Source organism: Pyxicephalus adspersus, chromosome 6 (assembly GCF_032062135.1).
Source record: "Pyxicephalus adspersus chromosome 6, UCB_Pads_2.0, whole genome shotgun sequence".
NCBI lineage: Eukaryota > Metazoa > Chordata > Amphibia > Anura > Pyxicephalidae > Pyxicephalus > Pyxicephalus adspersus.
Genome location: NC_092863.1, coordinates 36,960,574 through 36,985,117, shown reverse-complemented (window position 1 = coordinate 36,985,117; position 24,544 = coordinate 36,960,574). Strand labels below are relative to the sequence as shown.

The 24,544-nt window shown below is 38.1% G+C and overlaps 1 protein-coding gene across 2 annotated transcripts in view; it reads left to right on the top strand.

The window, feature by feature from the left end:
• The first annotated feature begins 809 nt into the window (after positions 1–809).
• The window catches only part of NF2 (NF2, moesin-ezrin-radixin like (MERLIN) tumor suppressor), a 47,573-nt gene continuing 23,838 nt past the window's right edge, over positions 810–24,544 (top strand). For both annotated transcript variants that reach the window (XM_072415288.1, XM_072415289.1), the window contains exons 1-11: positions 810–929; positions 2,807–3,084; positions 7,934–8,059; positions 8,138–8,260; positions 9,334–9,417; positions 12,069–12,137; positions 13,742–13,824; positions 14,861–14,936; positions 15,795–15,929; positions 16,537–16,611; positions 17,080–17,193. In XM_072415288.1, coding sequence (XP_072271389.1) covers positions 2,971–3,084; positions 7,934–8,059; positions 8,138–8,260; positions 9,334–9,417; positions 12,069–12,137; positions 13,742–13,824; positions 14,861–14,936; positions 15,795–15,929; positions 16,537–16,611; positions 17,080–17,193 — 999 coding nt within the window. In that variant the 5' untranslated portion in view covers positions 810–929; positions 2,807–2,970. The remainder of the gene's footprint in view (positions 930–2,806; positions 3,085–7,933; positions 8,060–8,137; positions 8,261–9,333; positions 9,418–12,068; positions 12,138–13,741; positions 13,825–14,860; positions 14,937–15,794; positions 15,930–16,536; positions 16,612–17,079; positions 17,194–24,544) is intronic.

Here is a 24,544-nt window from a genome sequence, read left to right as displayed (position 1 = left end):
AATAATGTATTTTGCATTTCAGCAATAAGTAAAAGTAACTGAATGCATTTTCATTACCGGACTTTTCATTTAGGGCTGGGAATCTTCTTGAAGATAATCAGAAGCTTTTATACCAGTGTTCACAATAAAGGTAAAAGATAAATGGTGCTTCGTCCTCCCTAGCAGAGTCATACACTAAGGCTACCTACACAGTGCAATAATTGTTGTTGGAAACAAACAATTAACAACCGATTGTTCGAAAATCGTTAACAAAAAAGGTGCACAACGACGCCAATGAACGAGGAATGTCGGTGGAAATGAACGCCGGCCCTGGTGTACATTATTGGTGGATTAAATTTGAACGATCGTATTGTTACAGCATGTACAGAATTGTGCAGAATACGATTGTTCAAAATAATTGCGAATAATCATTGATCGGTCGTTAGTTTTCTAACGACAATTACTGCACGTATGTACGTAAGTCATGATGGAAGGACTATTATTTTGCATGTTTTATGACTTGTGTACAATGATATGCTCACATTCTGTACATGCCACTAATAAAGCAACGCCTGTGTGTCAGGATTGTTATGTTTCTAATAGAGCCACAAATTAGGAAATGGAATCCTCCAATGAGGTTTCACACATCTTATAGCAGATATTATATTCCCTAATGAAAGTATTATCAGCCTGCAGAATACAGAGATCACAATCCCCATGACCAGGAGCCTATAGCAGCCAATCACAGCGCCTCTACCTCTAAATACACAGGAAGCCTGGAAGGCCTGCTATTTGTGCTTTCCTGTCTGTGCCGCCATTGGCTGGGAGTGGGAGAATGGGAGGGGCTCTCCGCAGCAGGGAAGTAGTTGGAAAGGTTGGTGGATCGTCCAGCTTCCGGTATACACCGTAACGGATTGCAGATCACAATTTGTAGAATCTTATATTATCAGGTGAGTGCTCCGCCCGCCGCGTGTCCCGGCTCGTGTGCTGAGCGCTGATCTCCCTGTGCTGCCGCTATTGTTACCATGGGAGAAGTGTGATTGGCTGTGTGTAATTATAGAGATCTCCCAGCCTACAGATGGGATCTGATGGGGGATGATAATCCAGGCAGTGCTGGCTGTGTGATCGGTAATAGGTGTGTGCAGGATACTTCCCACCATTCCATATCCCCCTCCTATTGTGTGCTGCTCCCCCCACCTCCTAGAGTGTAAGCTCTTCGGGGCAGGGTCCTCTCCTCCCGTGTCACTGTATCTGTCATTTACAACCCATATTTACTGTACTGTGCTGTGTAATATGTTGGCGCTACATAAATCCTGTTTTGGGGAATAAGGACAATGCATGAACAGGGCTACATGCTGAAAATGTCCAGCCAACGTTGTATTTGTGTTAGTTTTAGTATGAAAGGGTTAAAGCCCCCTGCCAGTGTCATTTTATATTTCTGTTTACCACTTTGTTTACTTCCTGTCCCAAAAACAGGAAATGGGGGGAGGGGTGGTATTCGGTTTTAGAGAGTTGTCCCTTAGTTGTAGGTAACTGTTTTCACTGGGGACAAATCTTACATATCCTTCATTTCACCTAACATTCATGGTACGGGGGTGAATCTTTGCAATGAGAGCATAGACAACAATAAAAATTTTAATGAATGTAAATAAAATAAAAAAATAAGGTATGTATTGTTAATTGGGACAGGCAATGTCCCCCCTGCAATATAACAAATGTATCTGCAAACTTTTGTTTCATGTATACTTCTCTGTAAAATCCTGGCACACCGGGCAATGGGAATCATTGAATTCTTGCACAAATTTACAGGAGTTATGCCTGGCCAAATATCCCAAACCTGCCAGCGCCCATGATGGAGGGATGTAGTGTATTGTATTGTCATCAGGCTGGTACGTTGTAAGACATTGCCTGTCTTTTCTGCAATAAACGACTAGCCTTTTAGTGATGTAATGTTTTGCTTAGATATATACTTCAGTATTACAGCAGGGTCTACTGTATTGCATAGCTTTATAATAATATTGAGGTTATCCTGCCCCTTCCTGAGCACCCCTATGGATTTTATATAGTAATAATGGTGTCTGATTGTCTAGATTTCAGTGACTCTAACATACATCTTTGATTTGCCAGAGCTTACATTTCTTTTTCCATTAATTAAAATGTTGATAAGCCAATATTAATACTGATCAGCACTTTGTGTTGTCTTTGTGGGTCCTCAGAGAATAAAGCCAAATCTTCTACAGTAAAGCAGACCTACCTGCTTGTTCATGAACCTTTTTGGAATGCACACAGAGCTGCACATGCATATGATCCGAACATAGCTTGGACTCCCCCATTGTACATGCACAGGGGTAATGTCATTCCAGCCTGAACAATAAGGATGAGCAAAGACCTAAACCAGGGAAAGGACCAGGTTAAAATGTGCTTGCCGGTGATGAAGCAAGGAGAGGTGAGTTTAGTTCTGCTATAAATTTTAGGAAGGCGACAAGACCCTGGACCCAACAATGCACTATACATAACATTACGTAGGTCATTCTGCAGAAAACATTTGTTAAGACTGTTGAGTTATATGAGTATGATTCATTTTTTTATGTCAGAATTGGAAAGGTTGCTGTTTTTTAGGACTTTTATTGGCATTTGGAGAAGTTTGAGGCACTAATATCTGTTTTAACAAATGGAGGTCTCCATCATTGTTATTGTTAAAACAATCGACAGGGCCCCAACTGTGGATTCCCTCAAAATGGCTTGAGATTCCAATCTCTTTCTGCAACTGACTAGTTTCTTGATTACCTATGTGTATTTCAAATGTTTGTGTTCTTGTATGTTCCAGGTTACCATAATTGGCACCTCACATGCAAAGAGACCGCACAGGACTCAGTTACTTGCCTGGCTCAGAATGTATTCATCAATACAAAGCATGGAAGAAGAAGCTTCATTCATATAAGTAGCTGAAACAGGTTACATCTGGATAAAAACTCAGGAACTCTAATAACTATGGCGGGTGCTATTGCTTCAAGAATGAGCTTCTCTTCCCTGAAGAGGAAACAGCCCAAAACATTTACTGTCCGAATCATGACAATGGATGCGGAGATGGAATTTAACTGTGAGGTATGATGTATTACAAAACAGTGGTGTTCTTTCTTTATATACATCTGTTGTCATTCAGGTAATCAGTTGTACCGAAAGAGCTTTCCCATCTGTAAACGCTAGTGACTAAAGCTGCTTACACACGTGCAATTATAGTCGTTGGAAAGGATCTTTCACCATCCTTTCCAAGGACTAAGGACTGCACAATGCATGAACAAGTGCTGTACATACAGGAAGAGGTAGAATGACGGAGCGGCACCCTGCTTTGCGCTTTCTCCCTTCCCTTGCGTTACGATCGTTCATCATCCATCGTCTATGGATCTGCCAGGACGGTTGTTTGGACGACGGGCGCTATACACATGCCAGATTCTCGTTGGATATCGGCCCTGAGCTGATTATCGGGCATGAACCATTGGACGTGTGTACATAGCTTAAAAGACCAGCTCCAGGCAATGTCCTAAACCATAGTTAAGACTGATAAAAGTAGAATGGCGCATTTCTTTTCTCTGTTATGTTGTATTTTTTTTTTTCTGCACACATGGCAAATTTGGTAATTTACTGATATAGATGTAAGGAAGTCAACGTGGAGGCTTATCCCAAAAAATGGCCTTGGCATAATTGGAGCAATTTTTAGAATGTTTCTATGTTGACTATGCAGTTACTTTTCCTCCGGAGGAGGAAGAACTATATGACCATACTTCCACCACAAATGCAAAGGCAATGAGTTGTGGTTTGCAGCTCCTAGGTGCATAGTAACAGTGTGTTTTTCACTTGGGAGCAACTAACTGTGTGGCCAGCATTTGTGAAAGAGACCCCAATCTGATGTTCAGCAATATTCTCCGGAAGATAATCAGTCATTGCCATACAAATGTAACTGGAAGATTCCCCACCAGAGAATATTCCTGAATGTCAAGGTGGCTCAGAGGTTAGCACTCTGGCCTTTGGAGTGGTAGGTCCCGGGTTATCCCCTGTGTTTGTGTGGGTTTCCTCCATATACTGTGGTTTCTTCCCACATTCCAAAAACATGCAGTTAGGTAGGGACATTAGATTGAGGGCCCCTTTGAGGAAGAGCTAGTGACATGACTATGGACTTTGTACAGTGCTGCATAATATGTCGGCGCTATAAAAAAGCTGTGCAGTAATAATGTCAAATTAAATACTTTAAAAAAAAAAAAATAAAGACCCCCAAATGGTATACTTCCCCCTAGTAAATATCTAACGTTGCGTGTCAGAAGCTGCAGCAAGAGGGATAGATCCTTCTCTTTTTTGACTGGAGGGCATCCAGTATCATCTAACAATTTACCTGATACTGATCTTTAGTTTATTCAGGCTTTAAGACTTCACATCATATATAGGTTTTACTTAGAGATGTGCACCTCCTACCAGGCTGTTTTACATTACATAGACAGAGACCCTGTGATTACTTGGGTCTGTAATCCAAACAGGTTTTACTATAAATGAAGGGGAGAGGGATCATCCAAAGAAGACAAAATAAAGGCAGTTTAAACATGAGCTTTAAAAATAATTGCAGTTTCAAACTAAATACAGTTATCATTCCTGACCACGACCTAAAATAACACCCCCTCTATTTATTATTTCTTGCACAGATTCCTTTTTTTCAGTTTGCTTCCGGTGACTCCAGTAAAGCTCCATGAATCAGTGCCATGTGGCTTTCTGTGTAATTTAAAATATGAGTAGTAGCGTGGCCACCAGAAGAGAAAGAGAGTTACTTTAGGCCAGGGTAGGGGACAGAGCACAGGATGACTTCACTTAGTTTAGTATTCGTCATGCAGAAGTAGACAACCTGCAGTCCAGAAACCAGTTATTGGATTCATTTAAAAAGAAAGCAGCATGAGGAAACTGATCTCACTGACAACAGCAGAAAAGGATGTAAAAGTTGCCAACTGTTAATATTTAAATGACTAAACTGTTGAATATAACATGGTGCTGATTCTAGTGGGTATTACAAGCTAGATGCAGGGTACTGACCAAGGTTAACAAACCATAATAATAATTCTTTTAGTGACAAATATCCCTAGTATCTAATAGGAAAAATGACAGTCTCATGGCCAATGTAAAGATCTTAAGCAAAGTAATTATACTTGTTGAAGCTTTGGGAATTTGTGCTACAGAGTGGTTGTCTAGCATGTGACCCAATCTTCACTAAAGGGTCCTTCACACTTGCTGGTGAATTGCTGAGGGTCTGCACTAACAATGGTCTGAAGGGGTTCTTGATGTGATTGAGGGGGATAAACAACATAAGGGATGGATCCAGATTTGAAGTAAGGCTCTTGATCTGAAAGGGAGAACTCTGATTTAAAGAAGGCTGGCCTAAATGCTAGGGGCATTGTCAGAAATTGGCACCAGGGGCTGTAGATCTGTAGTTCAAAAATCCAATGTCACCAACTACAGAGCAGTGTAAGGAAGACGACCAGCACTCCCACTGCCTGCACTCCTACCTCCCGTCTTCTGCGGCCCCCAACTCACCGGCCACAGACCGGCACTGGTCCCTGGGCTTGGAGACCTCTGTCTTAGGAAGATTGCGCAGTCACTACTACAGTGTCTCTATTTCTCATACATTAAATGTTTATCATAAGATTGTTAGTCATGGATGTTTTTTTGTTGTGGAGGAACCCTTGACATAACTTTAAAGTCTGGGGACCCCCTGCTTGAATTATTATATCCACAGTACATTAGCCATTAGTCATTGGGAAGGATGGAACACTGGTTAAGAAACATGGTCTTAAAGTATAACTAAACTTATAACAGGAAAACTACATTAACTCGAGTATAAACCGAGGGCACAAAATCCAGCCATTGCTGCTGCTGTTCAAAATTGTAACCCGCAGCAATGCCAATAAAATCCATATGAATACATACATTTACGGTTTATTTTTAAAAACATAAGTTCAATCTGTTTATCCTTCACTCCCTTGTTTTACTATAAAATATTTTGCACTTTTGAGATGATTATGATGGGTCAGTAATAAAAGTGATATTTGATTTGTGTCACTCTTTCCTATTACTTCATTAATTGTTAAGCTTTTTCCCCTGAATATTCCTGAAAGTTTTGCTGCTGCTTTTGTTTTCAATCAACTAGTGGTGAAACTTTACATAAGAACAATGTCTGTGTCTTAAAATGAAAACAATGTATACTTTCTTTTGTACTCTCCAGACCGCCAAAATGACTCCTATAATGACTACATCCTACGCATTCTTACTAAATCTCTATCAATTTTAAGACTGGCTTTGTTCTTGCATGTACTAATGCTAAGTGTGCGATAATACTGTTGGATTTTAACAAGTGAGTGTGGATAATCTCAGTCTTCGCAACCGTTTCGTATGCAGGATGTACCCATCCTTCTGTGTGTGTTCCCTCTATGATGCCTTCACACCAATACATCCATCGCTAGAACATAAAAACTATGTCCCATTGATATTTACGCCGTTAAAAAAAACACTCCCTTATACTTTTTCCAAGGAGTTGAATAAATTTGGTGCAATAATACTTATTCTCTGTATGCAAATTGTTACATTTTAAATTTGGCAACACATAATTTTTTTTAAAAAACAAGGATAAAGTAAGCTAATACATTAGCATTAGATTTGTATCAATCAGGTAAGAGTGTTCAAAATCCTCTCCTGGCCCTGTATTATTTTTCACAGTACTTATATAGTGCCAACATATTACGCAGCGCTGTACAAAGTCCATAGTCATGTCACTAGCTGTCCCTCAAAGGGCCGCACAATCTAATGTCCTTACCATAGTCATATGTCTTTAATACAATCTAAGGTCAATTTTTGGGAAGAAGCCAATTAACCTAACTGCATGTTTTTGGGATGTGGGAGGAAACTGGAGTACCCGGAGGTAACCCATGCAAACACAGGGAGAACCTGCAAACTCCATACAGATAATGTCCTGCCCGAGATTCAAACCGGGGCCCTGGCACTGCAAAGGCCAGAGTGATAACTTGAGCCACTGTCTGTTTATATATTTTGTATTATTGATTTTATGTTGGTATAGAATATTTTAAGTTATCCTGATCAATTTATTGAGGATCTGTTATAGCACGAGGTTTCATTGTGGGTTAGTTTATGACAATGTTATTTTATTTTTAATTGTATATATAGAGCAAAGGGCAGAAGTTCTGACTGATTATGCTGTTTAATATAAATGATATATTTTTCTCTGAATTATTTTGCTTGCACTGTAACATCAGATTTGTGGTGCACTAAAGATTACTGCATACTGCAGTTATGATGCAGTTTACCTTGAGTGCAGTAAAGGATGTCCTTGAAAGTATGATTTTTTTGGTCCTTATTCTGAAAACCACTTTAAAATTGCAGGCTGCCTTTACCTGCTGTTTTCAAGTGATACTTACAAATTACCTTACAGCATTCCATCTACTTTGTCAAATGTCAACACTGTTTTGTTATGGTTTTGATGTAATTTAATTTTGTGGTTTGCTTTAAATTGGACATTGCAGTTTACAGTGCCAAAAAAGTAGGAGATAAATCACTGAATATACTTGCTATATCTGAGGTGCCTAGATCAGGATGATGTAGTCCCCCCATTCTGGACAGATCCTGGGAAATGCTAGGGTATCCCAAATCTCACCAAAATGTAATCCCCCTTAGTGCTTAGGTTCTTCTTGCCAGATTTGGTATACTTTTCATATCCTGAGATTTTATTGGGAAGCTTGACATAACTCCTTGCAGTACAGATGTTGAATTTTTTTTTTTTTATATTTAAACAGTAAAACTGCTATTTGAGATGGAGAAGGGGGGTGATACAATCCTAAAAATCCTAAAGGTCTGCTTTAGTATAGTTTCAAGTGTATATTAAGAATTGTCAAATGTTTTCTTTCAGGTTAAGTGGAAAGGAAAAGACCTGTTTGATTTGGTATGTCGAACCTTGGGCCTTCGTGAAACCTGGTTTTTTGGTCTTCAGTACACTATTAAAGATACCATAGCTTGGCTAAAAATGGATAAAAAGGTAATGAAGATTACTATGATGCTTTATTTATGTCTATTTTTTGTGGTCTTTTTAATTTATTACGTTCACTTTCTATAGGTTCTGGATCATGATGTACCAAAAGAAGAACCCGTGACATTCCACTTTTTAGCCAAATTTTACCCTGAAAATGTAGAAGAAGAACTTGTACAGGAGATTACACAGCATCTCTTCTTCCTGCAGGTAAGGTCCCATCTAATTCTCTCTTGTAGCTGGAAAGTTTATTCTAAAACAAAAAACACATAGGGTATTGCTTTTTGGTTTTAGGCCTGATCTCCAGGTATAGCAAGAAATAGCTTATATAGCATTAATAGTAAAAAATTATTTAATATTTTAAACCAATAAACTGAACTTCTTTTTCTTTGTGCAATAGCTGCTTTAAAAAAATGTCATGAATATAGTCTAGGATAAAAATGTGATATGCATTTTTCTTGCAACAATCACAACATAACCTGTGCTTTTAGTGCCCCTTTTGTGAACTTAAAAGGTACCGTATTTTTCGGACTATAAGACGCACTTTTTCTTCCCCAAAACTGGGGGGGAAAAGTGGGTGCGTCTTATACACCGAATACATGTTAAATATACCGGTAATTAAAAAAAATCATACTCACCCGATCCCGCGATGCTGCGTCTTATAGTCCGAAAAATACGGTAAGTTATTTCACCATGCCTGTAGATTCAGAGGTGAGGACTTGTTTTCAAGTTCTTTATTGTTTGTACAGAACATGCATATAATTATTGTATATAGTTTGAGCAAATGTTCATTTTAAAAGTCTGTCCAGTTTGTCTATTCAGGGCAAAGTGACAGATTTTCTTTTAAGGTAGCACTTTTCCCCATTTATCTTTCTGGTGCATACTTTCTCTATTGAAGCCAGGAGTCCAAATTGTGTTGGGGCTTATGTAAGGTAAACTTCTGCCTCCTCACATTGCAGTGTCCAGGTCTGGTCATTGATTGCTTAAGTCCTGGGGCTGCATTCTGTAAGGAGGTCACATGTTCTCCATTTGTGAAAAGTATTTACAGAGGGCCTAGATAGGGCAACAAAATGGGAGGAGTATGAAGAAGATGAGTTTCAATAGCTAGGGGTTTCTCTTTCAAAGATGCATGTCATTTGCACATTCGGTATCTGTTTACCTCCTAAAAGTTGTATTTTCTGCATACAGTTGATGCCCTGAATAAAGTATTGTGCCAGTAGCTTGCTGTATTCGTAGGTTTGATTCAATACATTTTAACCTTATTTTTCTATACTTTTAAACAGGTGAAGAAGCAAATATTGGAGGAGAAAATTTATTGCCCTCCAGAAGCATCTGTTCTATTAGCGTCTTATGCAGTGCAAGCAAAGGTGGGTTTTGGCATACACAAAATGTATATATGAAAAAACCCTAGCAGCTAGTAACCCATCCAGACTTACATCCATGCTTACCCCAAGCCGACTGGCATTGCTAACAAAGAGTGGTGCAGAAAGTTAACCCCCCCCCCCCCCCCGGTGTTCTAATTCTGTCCACTTTTTACGCAAAAAGCGTTACATTGTTTTGCATGAAAATGTATTTTACATGGTAGGTCTAAAATTCTTAGGCATAACTCACCGAAATATGTCCAATATTTAATAAATTTATTAATAAACCTTAAATATTAAAACAAGGGTGCATAAAAATACTGAAAACTGTAATATAACTGTACAGTAGCATGTATAATAAATATATATATATATATATATATATATATATATATATATATACTATAAAGGTTAATTTGTATTGGATTCAATACAGCTATTTTGTATTGAATCCAATACATAATTATTTGAATTTCCTGTTGAGCCTCCCTCCCACACCGTCGCATGCACCGACCTCACTGGGGAAACCTCAGGAACGTCACTGCATTAGCCGGCTGAAGATCGGAGGAACAGGACGCTGCCTGAGAATGAGATCCTTCAGGCAGGATGCTGGGGGACGAGATTGGAAAAGGTAAGTGTGATTTTTTTTTTTTTAGCTACCCTGAGTGTGGCTCGGGGTTACCGCTTTTTGCCTGTTTTTTTTTATTTTTTTACTCCGAGCCACTCTCGAGAATACCGCCAGGGGGGTTAATTGGGCTAGTGCTGTGCCCCTCAGCCTTGGGTAAGCAGATCATCTGAGGTCTTGTAAATGGTTTTACCTATGGTGAGGGCTGACCTCCGAGCAGCTTTTTTTGTCTATAATATACAGAAGTTTGTTCACATAACTATTTTTTTTTCTTAGCAAAGGTCTGGCATCCAATGCCCTTAGATTTGTAAATATGAATTGGAAATCATTGTGACCATGTTCACTTCCTCTTCGATTGCCTTATTCAACAACCTTTTCAGCTGGCCATTGAAAAACAAGATGGATATTGGAAGCAAACATTCATTTGCAGAATAAATTACATTATTAGGAATGTAAAGATTAAAACAAATCACATGTGAACTAATGTAGAAACATTTTCACCTTTTTTCCCACATTTTTGCTCTTGGGATCATTGATTTTCTTGTAAAATTCTGCACTATTTTGCCTGGACAATGGATCTCAAATGAGTTTTCATTTTTTTGTGCTTTTTTCATTTTTACTGCTTTTACCAAATTAAAAACAAGTAGGGTAGCTAATTCTCTCTTTGTGTTACCATGTACATCGTATCCCTTTCATCTTGCTCTTCTCATAATAAGATATAGCTGTTACTTTGTATGCATGATAAATCTGAAGCTCTAATATCACCCACCTAAAATCTTAGCAGATGCCGGTCATCTGTAAATCAGTGTAAGTAGGATTACCAAACCTACAGACACAAGTAAACATCCCAGCAATGAAAAAAAAACTGGGGAGATATAGAAGAATATGAGCAAACCATGCACATGTGTTTTTGTTTTTTGCAAGTGGAGAGTAAAATTGAAATAAGAATAGAAATTAACAATCAGAGCCCTGTGTGTTATATATTTATACACACATATGCATGAACAGGGCTTTGACTGTGCTTGGTCCATTGCTATAAAACATGAGGCTCTTTTGAACATGGCTATATTTAACCTCATCAGCACCCATCAGATGATCCAAAGCATTGCATTAAGACTTTTTCAGTGTGTTATGAATTTCTAATTGAATTGACAACTGGAAAATGAAGCAGTTCTACAGTAATACATACAATTCATTTTTAATTTTATTAGTGCAAATCAGAGGTGTTTAACTTACTATTACTTAGTATGGGGGCCTGACATTGGGCCATACATAATGTGTAGTGTATGTAATGCTAAAGATACAGGATATACTATGATGGATGGTCAAGAACTACAGCTATGACTGGAGTCTTTCATCAGAAGACTGTCAAACACTGGAGACGTGTTATAAAGGACTGCTAGACCTGCATTCTTATACAGTTCCTTTATTGGTCTGTGCTCTCTTAAAAACAAAATCACTGGCACTTTATATATATTTAATTTTATATTCTTCCTAGCAGAATCCTTTAAAAAGTCAGAGAAAACAAAAATATAAAAAAAGAATAAAAATAGACAACACAAAGAAGGAAATTTAAAAAGAAAACAATAAATGCTAGTAGAAACCGTTAAATAAACATTTTATATTAATAAATGTATAGAAAAACACAGACTACTGACTGCTGGCACCCGAGGATCCCACGCTAACTACCATTGGGCACAGGGATCTAAATGCTGAATAGTTTGTGATGGCTTCCTGTAAACTCCTGTAGAGAAAAACTTAAATCATGTTAGGTGTTTCAGTCTAACATTATGAACATACTTACAGATGGAAGAGCACAGCAAATCAGTGTGCTGATTTACACAGTCAGTAGGATATGTGAGGAGGGTATCTATAGCAGCACAATTTCAGCGGCTTTTAGTTTGCGTTTAAACTTCAGTTAAAAAAAGAAACTTTTGTATAGTTATAGCAATACACACATACACCTATTTTCCTAAGTTTTCCATTATTTGATTCCATTTAGAGCTGGTATTGATCATTGTTTCTCTTTCAGTATGGAGATTATGATGCCTCTGTACACAAACGTGGGTTTTTGGCTGAAGAGGAGCTACTTCCAAAGAGGGTGAGTTTAGTTTTAGATATCGGAGTCTGACCTAAAAAACAAGATTTTCTTCTTGCTGTATTGTACAGTATTGCCTACACAAATAGTCTGTGGCAGTATCTAGAAGTTGTGGCAGTATCTGAGCCTGTTTAACCCCAGTCGGCATCAAACAATTTTTTTTCATGAATTGCCCATACCAGGGGTGTCAAACTCAAATATACAAAGGTCCAAAATTAAAAACTCAGACAAAGTCGCGAGCCAACCTTGAAATTTATTGAAAAAATTGGGGAAATTCTCAATTCTCATCACAATTCTCATTTCCTTCTCATTAGATATAAACCGTTTTCATATGGAAACAAAGATGTTTTGCTTCACATTCTATCTGTAACAAGCCTATAATAGAGAGTTTTTTTTTTTAATTTTATTTAAGAAAAAATCCTATGCCTCTGTCCCGATTTGTAGCCTTCTGTGTTAAATGTCAATGGAAACCTTTTTGCACAGACTAACAATAATAACAATATTCTTCTATGAAAATCCAACCATTCAAGTCCATGCCTTGGAGTAGCATGGAAAAGTACAGCTGAGGGGGAGTGCTGGAAATGCCATATGTGGCCAATGCGGAGCTAAATTTTATGAGTGGCCCACAGCGGAAACTCCCTCTTCATTGAAATAGCGTTGCTACTAAAATTTCCAGCATTATTTGCGTCTATAAAACAGTCCAATGCGGGGCCACGCATAGGCAGAGAGCCCGCTGGTCTAAAGACGCGAGTGATGTCAGGAATTGTAGTAGCTACACTATTTGAAGGCAGCGGTGGGCCAGCTGCAGTTCATATTTAGGATTCCTTTGGGGGCCAAAAAAAAAAAAGAACGTTGGGGGCCAGAGTTTGACACCCCTGACCTCGACCCTGATATTTACATTTCCTCCCAAAACCTAGAACACTTCTTCCCTTTCCAGCTATGATCTGCCTGTATTTCATACAGTGAACAATATAGTGATTATCTACTCTAATCTGCACATGTCCTCGCTGTCCACAGAGGGATGAATGTAACTCGGGGCTTCCCAGCTATGTGTCTCCTTTTTATGAGCAACAGATCTCTGAAAGCTTTGCCAGGGTAAAAGGCAGGCACAAGGCAAAATACTAATCACCACTATTGCCTGTGGTCTCCCTTCAGCTGTTTTTTTCCACAATACTGACTAACTATAGCTTGTTCTCCAGTGTGCCTTTTTGTGAAAGTGGCCATTTTGTTAAGAGCAGCGCTTTCACTTCATATGAAAGCCTCCAACGAGGAGAACTAAAAACAGAAAATTTGTGATATCACTAAATTTTCCCCTAAATTCACTGAGATTATAAGAAGCTTTAGAGTTATATACCTAGTACAGTTTTGAGGCTACTGGACACTCTCACAAAATACAACTTTGAGGCTTAATGCCCTGTAGCCCCATAGCTGGTCACCCCCAAATACCAAGAGGTGCTATTTTAAGGGCAATTTTCAGGAAAAGGGTACATTTTTAAGCTCCAGCTTTGTGCTAAGTAACATTTTACAAATTGTCATTTAACGCAGCAAATCTTTGTTTGTTTGTAAATACATTGTCACTGTAGACAATCTGTTCCTATATATTTCAGGTAATTAACCTGTATCAAATGACTCCAGAAATGTGGGAGGAGAGGATCACTGCTTGGTATGCAGAACATCGCGGGCGAACCAGGTAAAATACCATCTACATTTCAGTACCTCTGTAGGTTTTATGCCAATTGTGTTGAAAATGAAAATGTGCACATGGGCATCTTTTCCTTTGAAGTGAAGAAATCAAAGCACAAAACAGGTCTGATTTCCTATGTTATATAATAGATATTGTGCTATTACTCATGCTTTTTTACCCACTTTATTCTTCGTGTCATTTTTTTTTCTCTCTTGAATATTACAAAATAGTGTACTCTTCTGTTAGTTACTAAATTGTACTGGGTCAACTGTCTTGGTATACATTCTTTTGGGTTAAAGCGGGGCATGATTGGTCCATAGGCACCTATGCATTACATAGGTGTACCTGGCAACCCAGGAGGTCTGCCAAGATTGAAATGAGGATGCCAGGATTTTTAAAACAAGGTTCCTCTTGTGCAATCAGTGCTTGTATGTTCATATACATGTACATTTGTCTTTATTCCTTGAAAAAAGGCAGAATTGAAAAATGAACGAAGATATAGGCAAAGTAATGGAGGGCCGTAGCCAGCTTTGGGGGAAGGGGGCCAGTCACTTTTTAATTTCTGCCAAGAAAGAATGTTAGAATGTACATGTAACACAATATGGGTACTCGTATGCATCTACTTCTTATTCTTTAAAAGTGGTGGGTTTGAAAACCTGAATAAAGACTCTCATTATTGTAATGCAGGATGATAGCCGCCTATAAAATTACTTTTCTCTTCTTGACAGACTAGCCTCCTCCCCTCTTTCTTCATGGAGAATGGTTGGAATGTAGTCCCTATCATGCATCTACCACATGTGTAATACAGAATATGCATACACAAAAAAAAGCAGTATTGAAAATGTAATAAATACGTGGGTTACCCTAAAACTCCTCTTTTTCTTTGTTATAAGTTTCCTTCCTTTTTAAAAAAATAGGAATAAAAAAAGACTTCAGCATAGAAAGGCAGTGTGCACAAACCTGTAAATCATGCTTTGCCTGGATGATTGAGAACATCGTTGTACCAACAGCCTAACATTAAATCTTTCTTTTGTGTTTACAGAGATGAAGCTGAGATGGAATATCTGAAAATAGCACAAGACTTGGAGATGTATGGAGTAAATTACTTCCTCATAAAGGTAAGAAATTGATGGGTCTTGTCATGAATTTGTTGCTGCTTCTAAAGCCAGCTGTAACAGAAACATATGAACTATTATGTGGAAAAGGAGATATATAAACAATAAATGGAATGAAAATGTCAGTTGTTGCTCGTAAAAAGAAGTAAAAGAAAAAGTAATATTCATAGTTTACATTGGCAAACACCAGGAAGATCGTGGTATACTCAGACGTGAATTAAGACATAAGTTAAGGTTGTTTTGTATATATAAATATCTCTTTACCTAATTTTGTGTAAGTGTATAATATACGGCATGTAAATGGCAAACCTCCTGTTTTGTAAGTGCTTCACACAGACCTCTGTTGAAGAGTGGACCCCACTTGATAGGTGACCTAGAACACATTGCATGTTTTTGGTAACAACTCCCATTTTCCCATCGTTTAAACTAATAGGATTTAGTATTGTATTTTTAGTGTTTTAATTAATATATACTTAAAGTGTACAACTTACTGAAAAGATCAACATTTTAAATGTCTGATTATTAGGGACACGGAGTATAATTTGCTGGAGGGGAGGGATAGAAACCCTGTGACTGGAACGTGAGTTTGTTTATGTGAAAACTTGTGATGTTTAAAGAGAAATCATTAGTTGTTGCCGTATCTGGAGATTTCCTTTTGTTTTAGGGGTACACCTTAAGAGCAATGCCCCCCATATTCCATATCTGAGCAATGTTGATGGCAGCCTTCATGTTAAAAATGCCAACTCTGCAATTCTAATTTAAGGTCTGATCCCCACTGGATTGGTGTTTTTTGTTGCTTATTAATTTTGCCCATATTATATGTTATCACAGGCTAAAAATTTGCTCTTTTTATTCTCTTAGAACAAAAAAGGCACAGAGTTACTGCTGGGGGTGGATGCCCTGGGTCTGCATATTTATGATCCTGAAAACAGACTCACCCCTAAAACTTCCTTCCCTTGGAATGAAATCCGGAATATCTCTTACAGTGACAAAGAGGTGAGCAGAGCCAATTATGTTTTGTTTTTTTGAACATACTTTATTTATGGAAAATTTAAAAAGGGTAAAAAAATACACAGTGTTTATACCTTCACGCAAAAATTAGTCAATCTTATCATATAAAAATGCTAAATTATGGGTAAGCAACAGTTTCAGTTCTGATATGTTACACACTTGAAATTAGAAAACCATCCCGGATAAACCATAAGAAAAATGAGAAAAGGTGGAAAGATAAGAAAGGAAAAGAAGGGGGAAAATGGGGACCCATCCCCACTTTGTAATCCAGGACCACAATGGGAAAAGCACCATTCAATGATAGTCCAATTCCCCAGCTCTAATGTAACTAGAGCAGACTTGAGTGGTATCCGTAATCTGGAGAAAAGAGAAATTGGTTACAGTACAACCAGGTACTGTACTGAAAAACGTCTTTTGGATTCCCTGATTGGCAGAAGTGAGGAGCTCCTTGCACTTCATTTTATTCATCTTCCAGCACAGCCAATTACTTTTCATCATATAAAGTGTTTTTTACACTAGGCTTGGTATAAAGCTGTGTATGTACATGAAATGTTCTTTATAGGTTCATTAAAATACAACTTTTCTGTTACAGTTCACTATAAAGCCACTTGATAAGAAAATTGATGTCTTCAAATTCAACTCCTCGAAACTGCGGGTCAACAAGCTGGTAGGTTGCCCATGAGAACTCTGCAGTATTCCTTTATGATAGCGATTAATTGTGGGGTTTTCCCAGTAATTGAAGATGTATAGCATGCGTGACATCTCTCTTTTATTGACTTCAGAGTAATAGATTCTTAGATGTTCTATTATAAGAAACACATAAATTGTCACAGCCTCCCACCCCATAGAGCAGGGTTATTCTATTATGGAACTATGATTCAGCCAAAATAGAAGAGTCAGGTATATGTTGACAGCCTCCAAGGCCCCACATTTTTGAGCTCCGTGGACTTTAGCAAGTAGCTTGATATGTCTACATTTTGGGGTTATCAACCATTTAGTTTTTGTAAACAGCTTTGAAAGTTTATGAAAATACAAGTTGATTTTCCATTCAGTTTCTGTTTCATGGCATGACAGGTAACAACTTGCATGATTGGATGATACTTTTTCTTGTTATAATGGAAACTTTTGCTTCCAGATTCTACAACTGTGCATTGGGAACCATGATTTGTTCATGCGGAGAAGAAAAGCAGACTCCCTTGAGGTGCAGCAAATGAAAGCTCAGGCCAGGGAAGAAAAAGCCAGAAAACAGGTGAGTCATGAGTTGCAACAGCTTTTCGGAGACAGGTGCTTTGAGATATTTTTTTATTGAAAATTTCCAGCCTGTAATCATGGATCCAACTTGTAATGTTCATATTGGCTTAACAAGCAAGTTTATGTGTTTTATCCTTTTGAAATGACTGTTTCATATTAAAATCAATGAACATTTGGTTATTTGGGGAACGGGTAGCTAGGACTGTTTGATTATTTTAAGGCATTTGACATCTAGAACATCACTGTCTGGATTTTTCCTTGCTCTTACAGGGCTTTAGGAAATGGGGATGTCCCCAAATAAGGAAAGACATCAATAAAAGATTTTTTTTCATTATCCCCAGCAGTCGACACCGCTGCACACATAGCACTACACTACATGGTGCATGGTATATGGACTGTATGATACTGTCTCCCTGTCTATATTGTGTTGCTCTGGTAAATGGACGACATTTGTTGTCTGGCTGAATAAGATGCAGAGCATATGAGCTCAGGCATAATTCATAGCAGAGTCACATTTTTATATTAGTTGGACATTTCATAGTAGACACTTGCCCCAAAAATGACTGAAATGCTCAGCTGTAATCTTTTCAAATTTGGTTGAATAATTAAGCCACAGCTGTGCTTTCTTGTCCTTGTGCTGTATAAAAGCTTTTTGCAATCGTATTACTTACAGCTAAAGGCTTCCTGCAGTTCAAAAAGCCCTGTATAATAATTTTAGATACTGGATCGATCCCAAGCTGCACAAGGCTATCACATCCTATTGTGTTTTATAGAGGATGTCATATCGCAACACTTCCTTTTATTCAAGTTACCATGGATGTGTGGCTGCATTATTTTCCATGTTTTTTTTCCTACCTTTTGATTCTGCCACTTTGCTAGGGTGAAATATTGCTTTATGTATCTACCATAGAACAGCATTGCCACCCAAGGGCAGGAAGTGTGTTGGGACTACAGATCATCCCCCCCTTCCCTTATCTACATAACAAACAGAGTCTTTTGTACTTCACAAAAAAAGCTGAGAACAAATTTTCTGATATGAGTGCAGAAAACTATCCGGTCAAAATAATTCTTACCAGGTATTTTTTATTTATTGCACTTATTATACAGAAATAAAGTGGCTTGATTTGTATGTTTTATCAGATCAAAATGAAACAAATAGCTCTTGGTTGTTGAGGTTTACATTCTAACTACAAAACCAGATATTTTTTTCCTGTGTTTGTGTGACAGGAAAAAAATCTTAATAAAAATGCAAACTGGGGGTGAGGTTTTTGAACTGCACAATTGATGTCAAATTCTGCAAGCCTTTGATGCTATATTGTATGTTGGGAAGACTATAAATAATATAGGGTGTATGAGTATAGTCTATGAAATGGTTGAGACCCATTAGGAAAGAGTCTGTCATAGAAGACACTATCTGCATGGAGTTTGCAGGTTCTCCCCATGTTTGCATGGGTTTCCTCCGGGTACTCCCGTTTCCTTCCACATCCCAAAAACATGCAGTTAGGTTAATTGGCTTCCCCCTAAATTTACCTTGGACTGCATTAATGACATATGACATTAGAACATATGACATAGGGACATTAGATTGTGAGCTCCTTTAAGGGACATAGAGTGACATGACTATAGACTTTGTACAGCGCTTCCTAATATGGCGGTGCTATATACCGTATTTTTTGCCGTATAAGACGCACTTTTTCTTCCCCAAAACTGGGGGGGGGGAAAGTTAGTGCGTCCTATACGACAAAGGTGTGATAAAATAATTAAAATAATATACTCACCCGATACCCGATCCTGCGTGTGTCTCTGGCTGCAGCAGCGTCTGTCTCCTCTGGCAGCAGCACGTGTCTTCTGTCTGTAAAGCAGAGCGAAAGAAGCCGGCACAGTGCCACCTGCTGTTCCCTGTCCTAACTGCCGTACAGTGGAAAAAAAGCACAGAGTGATCAGAAGGGGAATTTGAATGACAGAGTGATCAGAAGGGGAATTTGAATGACAGAATGATCAGAAAGGGAATTTGAAAGGCATAGAGTGATCAGAAAGGGAATTTGAATGGCACATGAGTGATCAGAAGGGGAATACCGGTATGAATGGCACATGAGTGATCAGAAGGGGAATAATCTTTCAGAATATTTTTTTTCTAGATTTTCCTCCTTTTAAATTGGGTGCGTCTTATATTCCGGAGCGTCTTATACGGCGAAAAATACGGTAAATACCGTGTAATAATAAAAATAATAATAGAAGGTAAAGGTCTTTGCTGCCATTGCTGTCCTTTACTTTTAAAAATGCTACTTCCCTGGCTGCACCATAACAAGTACAGAGATAACTAGTTGTGACCCTCATTTGCAGTATGCTTGTTCTGGGTCTGTGAATTAAAAATATTGAAGCTGGAAAAGCTAGATATTTGACATTTTTTTAGGAGGAGGCCTACATTGCCTAATATTGGTATTACTGCAAGCAATTGCATCATGTGTGCTTCCAATGGAGACCTAAACAGTCACATAAACATGACTTTGTATATCACACATTCCCATTTCTAGAATTAAAAGTGTGCCTTATAATGTTGGTGTAAAGCTGATCTTTGTAGAAGAGAGTAGAAGTAGAAGATCTTTGTTCCCAGAGAGTAGAAAGCGGTCTCTATGATCTATTACTCCTCTTCCGTCAGGAAATTGTAGTGTTTCCCATTCAAGAGTTTGATTGAGTTGATGCCACCTTTCGACGGTGTAGCTGCACTTAACCCATGCTCCCTTCTCTTTTGTGCTAAGGGCAGAGTATCACACATGCACAAGTAGATGGCTGGCCCAGTCCTTTCTTTAGCGTGCGCCTTGGTGTTATCTGCAATTACCCAATCCCCTGATGACAGCTGCGCTAAGTGTGGATGCTGCCGGACAGGAATGTTAATGCCATCAGAGGGAATGGGCCGTCGCAGTGTGACGCCTCTGCAGCACTTAGCATTCAAACACACAGCCTTAGCCATCGACTCATCTCCTCCCGCTCACTCATCCATGTGACTTGCCTGACTAGCATACAGATAAGTTACACTGCATCTTTCTGCACTTCCAGCCTCAACCACAAGGGGACACTATTTCTTAACAATAAATAAACTTTATGCCTTTGTTTTGCCAGAATTAATTATGAATGTTATTTTGTAACCTGATATAATAATGTTTCAATTATTCCATTATCACTAATGCAGTTGTAGCTGTTTTGGTCTATTTTTATATTTCGATTGACTGCAGTAACACTTTAAGGTTTTTTGTTTGACATGGTTTAATATACAACCTCTTTACTAACTAATATAGATGTATGTATATATAATAGTTATTGGGTATATATATATATATATATATATATATATATATATATATATATATATGCTCTGTAGTTTAGATACTGCACATTATTCTGCACATTATTACAATTGGATAAATTAGGGTGGAACAAAGTGACGTAGATAATTTTGAAACACTTTTTTAGTATTCCTGTAATAGATTCACTTATGACCTCCAATGCCATCAGGTGTGTCTGTAATGGAGATCAATATTCTGTAAAAGGACAAATGTTCTCGCAGTGTAATTTTGCAGAGTACACAATTTATAGCACTTGGGTTGAATCTATTTTATTTTTCCAAGGTGAATGAGGCATGGTTCAGTGTAGGCATAAGATAAATAATTCACTTTTCAGGACAGTTTTAGCATTTTGCTGCATTTAAAATCTGCAAAAGCTTCCACTGTATTTTAGCGGTTATAGAATACAACAATATGATGATAATACAGTGTATTTTTCTGGTAATTGACTACTTTTGAATGTCAGAAGAGTGCTGTGAATTGCTTTTAGTGATCCATTTTTCAGCATATGCACATATATTAGAAATTATCACACCTGCGGTAATGTTATAAAGGTTTATGTGAAAGGTTTATGTGAAAATGCAGGTTTTCGCAAACTTGCAGCATAGGTGGTTGACATCACTGCATTGCAATGCAGTGGGCTGTTTACGAGCTTTCGGATTCCATTTAGAATAAATCATATGAATCAGGCAGATTTTACTGCATGTTACCATAATGACCTAGTTAATAAACTTACCCTTACAATGTTTGGATTCACCCTGATGGCTGCCCCTGCTCAGTATAATATAGCCGTTGGTGGTGGGGGTGGTTACAGGTTTAGCTCATATTGAATTCAATCTAATTAATTTAAAGGGCAGACAGAGAACAAATCATTCTGGATGTCTTATTTAGGAGGTTGGCTTACTTGTATATACGCAGGTCTCAGAGCTTCAGAATGGATCAGCATTCACCTTTAGGTGCCAGTCAATGCGGTGACTCCACTTTGTCACTGTTTATTGACTTCTATGAGTTCAGTAACATGACCAATACAAGTAGTAGGGCGGATGTGTTGCACTGGTAAGTGAGGTTGATTTATGACTGTTGTAACTCCACAGATTACCGAGGTAAAAGGCTATAGCCTTTAAATGCTTTATCTAATGTAATTACTTCCAGACATGATTCCAAGTGATATTCTATAGATTTACGTCTTCATTGTGTCTGATGGATTTCAGGAAAGCCATGAAAAGGCTAAAAAATTTAGTGCAGCAGCCAACATCCTGCGGAGATAAATGTGCTGTGTTCTCTCATTTCACAGTTAAGGCAATTGTCCCCTGGTATACCTGTATACAGTGCTGAGCAGGACCTCCGTGTCCTCTTTTTTGGCTTCATATAAATGATTCGCTAAGCTCACCCTTCTGCAATCTAATAGACTTCTTCTTATACAGTAAATTATTAACAAGCCTTCATAAGGGGATCTAAAACGGCTTTCCTCCTCTTAAAGCGTACCTACCCTTAGCATAGACAAGTACAAAATTCTGTTTTTTTTTTCCTACAGGTGCATCACCCTTTTAAAAAAAAGACAAAAAAGGGTGCAGCACCGCTGCCTAGGCAGTTCAAAACGAATAGGATACTCAGGTCAGGCACTCCAGGAGGCTCTTGGGTGCTCCTTCTGCACATGAAGGAACCTTTTTGCTCAAAGAGAAAAATTAGCAGATTTCACGCATGCGCAGTGAGATCGTCAATTTTCTTTTTATCCTACGTCACCCGATCTCGCACCTGGGTCAGGTGACGTAGGATGAAGAATCCGGAAGTGAAGACCGCGGCGGCTCCTCAGGAGGCAAGTGTATTTTTTTTTTTTTTTTGCGTTTAGTTCCTCTTTAAGTAAATATGCTCACAAATGTTTTGCACTTTTAGTGTTAGAGGTTACTTTTGTACCTAAGAACGAGGGAAAATCATCTGAAAATTTTCATTCTGAGCAAATTTCCCTATTTTATTAACATTCTGCCAAAGCTGTCTGCAGCTGTCTGGTATCTATCTACATTATCATCTTTTCCTGCTAAAAAGGCATTTACTTTTTCAAGAAAAAAATGATAAAAAAAGATTATTAGATTCACATTTCACTCTATGCCAGCCTATCTCAACCTTTTATCTCAAGAGGAAAACCTTGAAAAAACTATCAGGTCATAGGGAACTCTTGCTATAATTACTATTTCCACATCTCACAGTACATTAGTGGGGTGGTCAGTAGGAAGAATTCCTCTTACATTGGTGGCCATTGGGCAGAATGTCACCCTTAGGTAGCCAGAAAGATCATTAGTGTCATTGAGAGAATCACAGAAGTGTCATTGAGAAGTGTCCCCGAAGGAACCCTAGGGTTCCACAGAACCCTGGTTGAGAAACACTGCCCTATGCTGTACATTATGTGCCATTCATTGACCCACTCAGCAGATATTTGTATACTATAGTACACATCCCACCTGTACACTGTGTTTTGTAAATTTTTTATACTATACATAGCTGTGCTGTATGTGATATACTCCACACTTCTGTATTGTCTAATTTCTGGTGTATAGTATATATCCTGCCACTGTAGCTCACCAATCATCAGATTAAATTCCTTGTCCAAATTAAATTTTTCCAGTTAATATGAAAATGTCATATTTTCCAGTTTAAATGAAGACTGTTATTGATAGGATTTGGACATGCTTGATTGTCAATCTTCCTCGGTTTTATAGTAGAGTCCGTATCCTTGCTGAGATAACATTAGTACAGGCGATTGATTGCAGTCAGTCAGAGCTGGTTTTGCCATCTTTTTACATGCATTCATTGATTTTTCTGTGGACCCCTGACATAAGTACATGATTTTGTTTTATTCTGCTGCAATGCAGCATAGGTGTCTGAACAGGTAGCAGTAAGAAGCAATGTTTTTTTTTTCTGCATTGCAATTTAACATTCACTTTCAGGTACAAACAGACCTAAAGGAGAAATATAATCTTTTCCTAATGTTTTTTTTTCAGCTTTACATATAACAGATATAAATCTGAAGTTTTTTTTAATTTAAATGCTTAATTTAAAAACCAAAACTGATTTAGTTTATTCTGGGTCTGTACACATGCTGTGACCATTATGAAGGGGCTTCGCTGTCCGATAACCGACCTAAACCCTCTAGTGGGTTTTAGTCGCCCCCTCATCATTTGCTCTGTATTTTTAAAAAAAACTTTTAAACCCCAGAAATATTTTCTTTTAGTGGGATGGACTTTATCCAATTTGTAGCAGCCTTCTACTTTAAGTAACAGCCTATGGCTGAGAAATGAGCAGGTAGAAGCTGGGTATTGGTAAATATGGAATTTTGGGGGGAAAAAACTGTCCAGATCTTTCATGTGGCTTCTGAGAGACGAACGAGCTGCTGCTCCTAAATGTTTGAGACAGGTGTTTTATTTTGTAGCAAATTCTGTTGAACTAATAAAATGGTTTAGCTGAAAGAGTAACACTATGTATTATAAATTGTGCAATAAATTGGTAAGGAACCACTGGTGCACAAGTGTAGGCACTGAAAATATACCCACTACAGACCCGGGACATTCAGAATTTAGTATTACCATGCTGTGGATCAAATCTCCTCGCCCCTGTCTACACCGGTTGAAAAGATGGAGTCTGTCTGAGATAAACTAGTAGGAAGTGAAGAGTGGCTATAGAGTACTTCATGTAACCTAAATGTACACAAGGGACAAAGTGGAATAAAGCTAAAATATTATTTAAAAACTACAAAAACAGCAAGAACTCAATATTACAGATAAAAAAGAATGCTGTAAAAGAAAAATGGTTTTCATAGAATAAATGATCATTTTAACTTGTCTGGGGGTGGAGGTTAGTATATTGGTACTGGTTATTTCACAAAATGTACTATATAGAAGCAGTTATGTTATAGAGAGCTAAGCACAGACATAATAATTAAAATGATGTAAGCCTGACATGGTCCTGCATGTGTCGTAGAATTACAGAGTTGATTAAAAGTTAACTTCAAGAAGT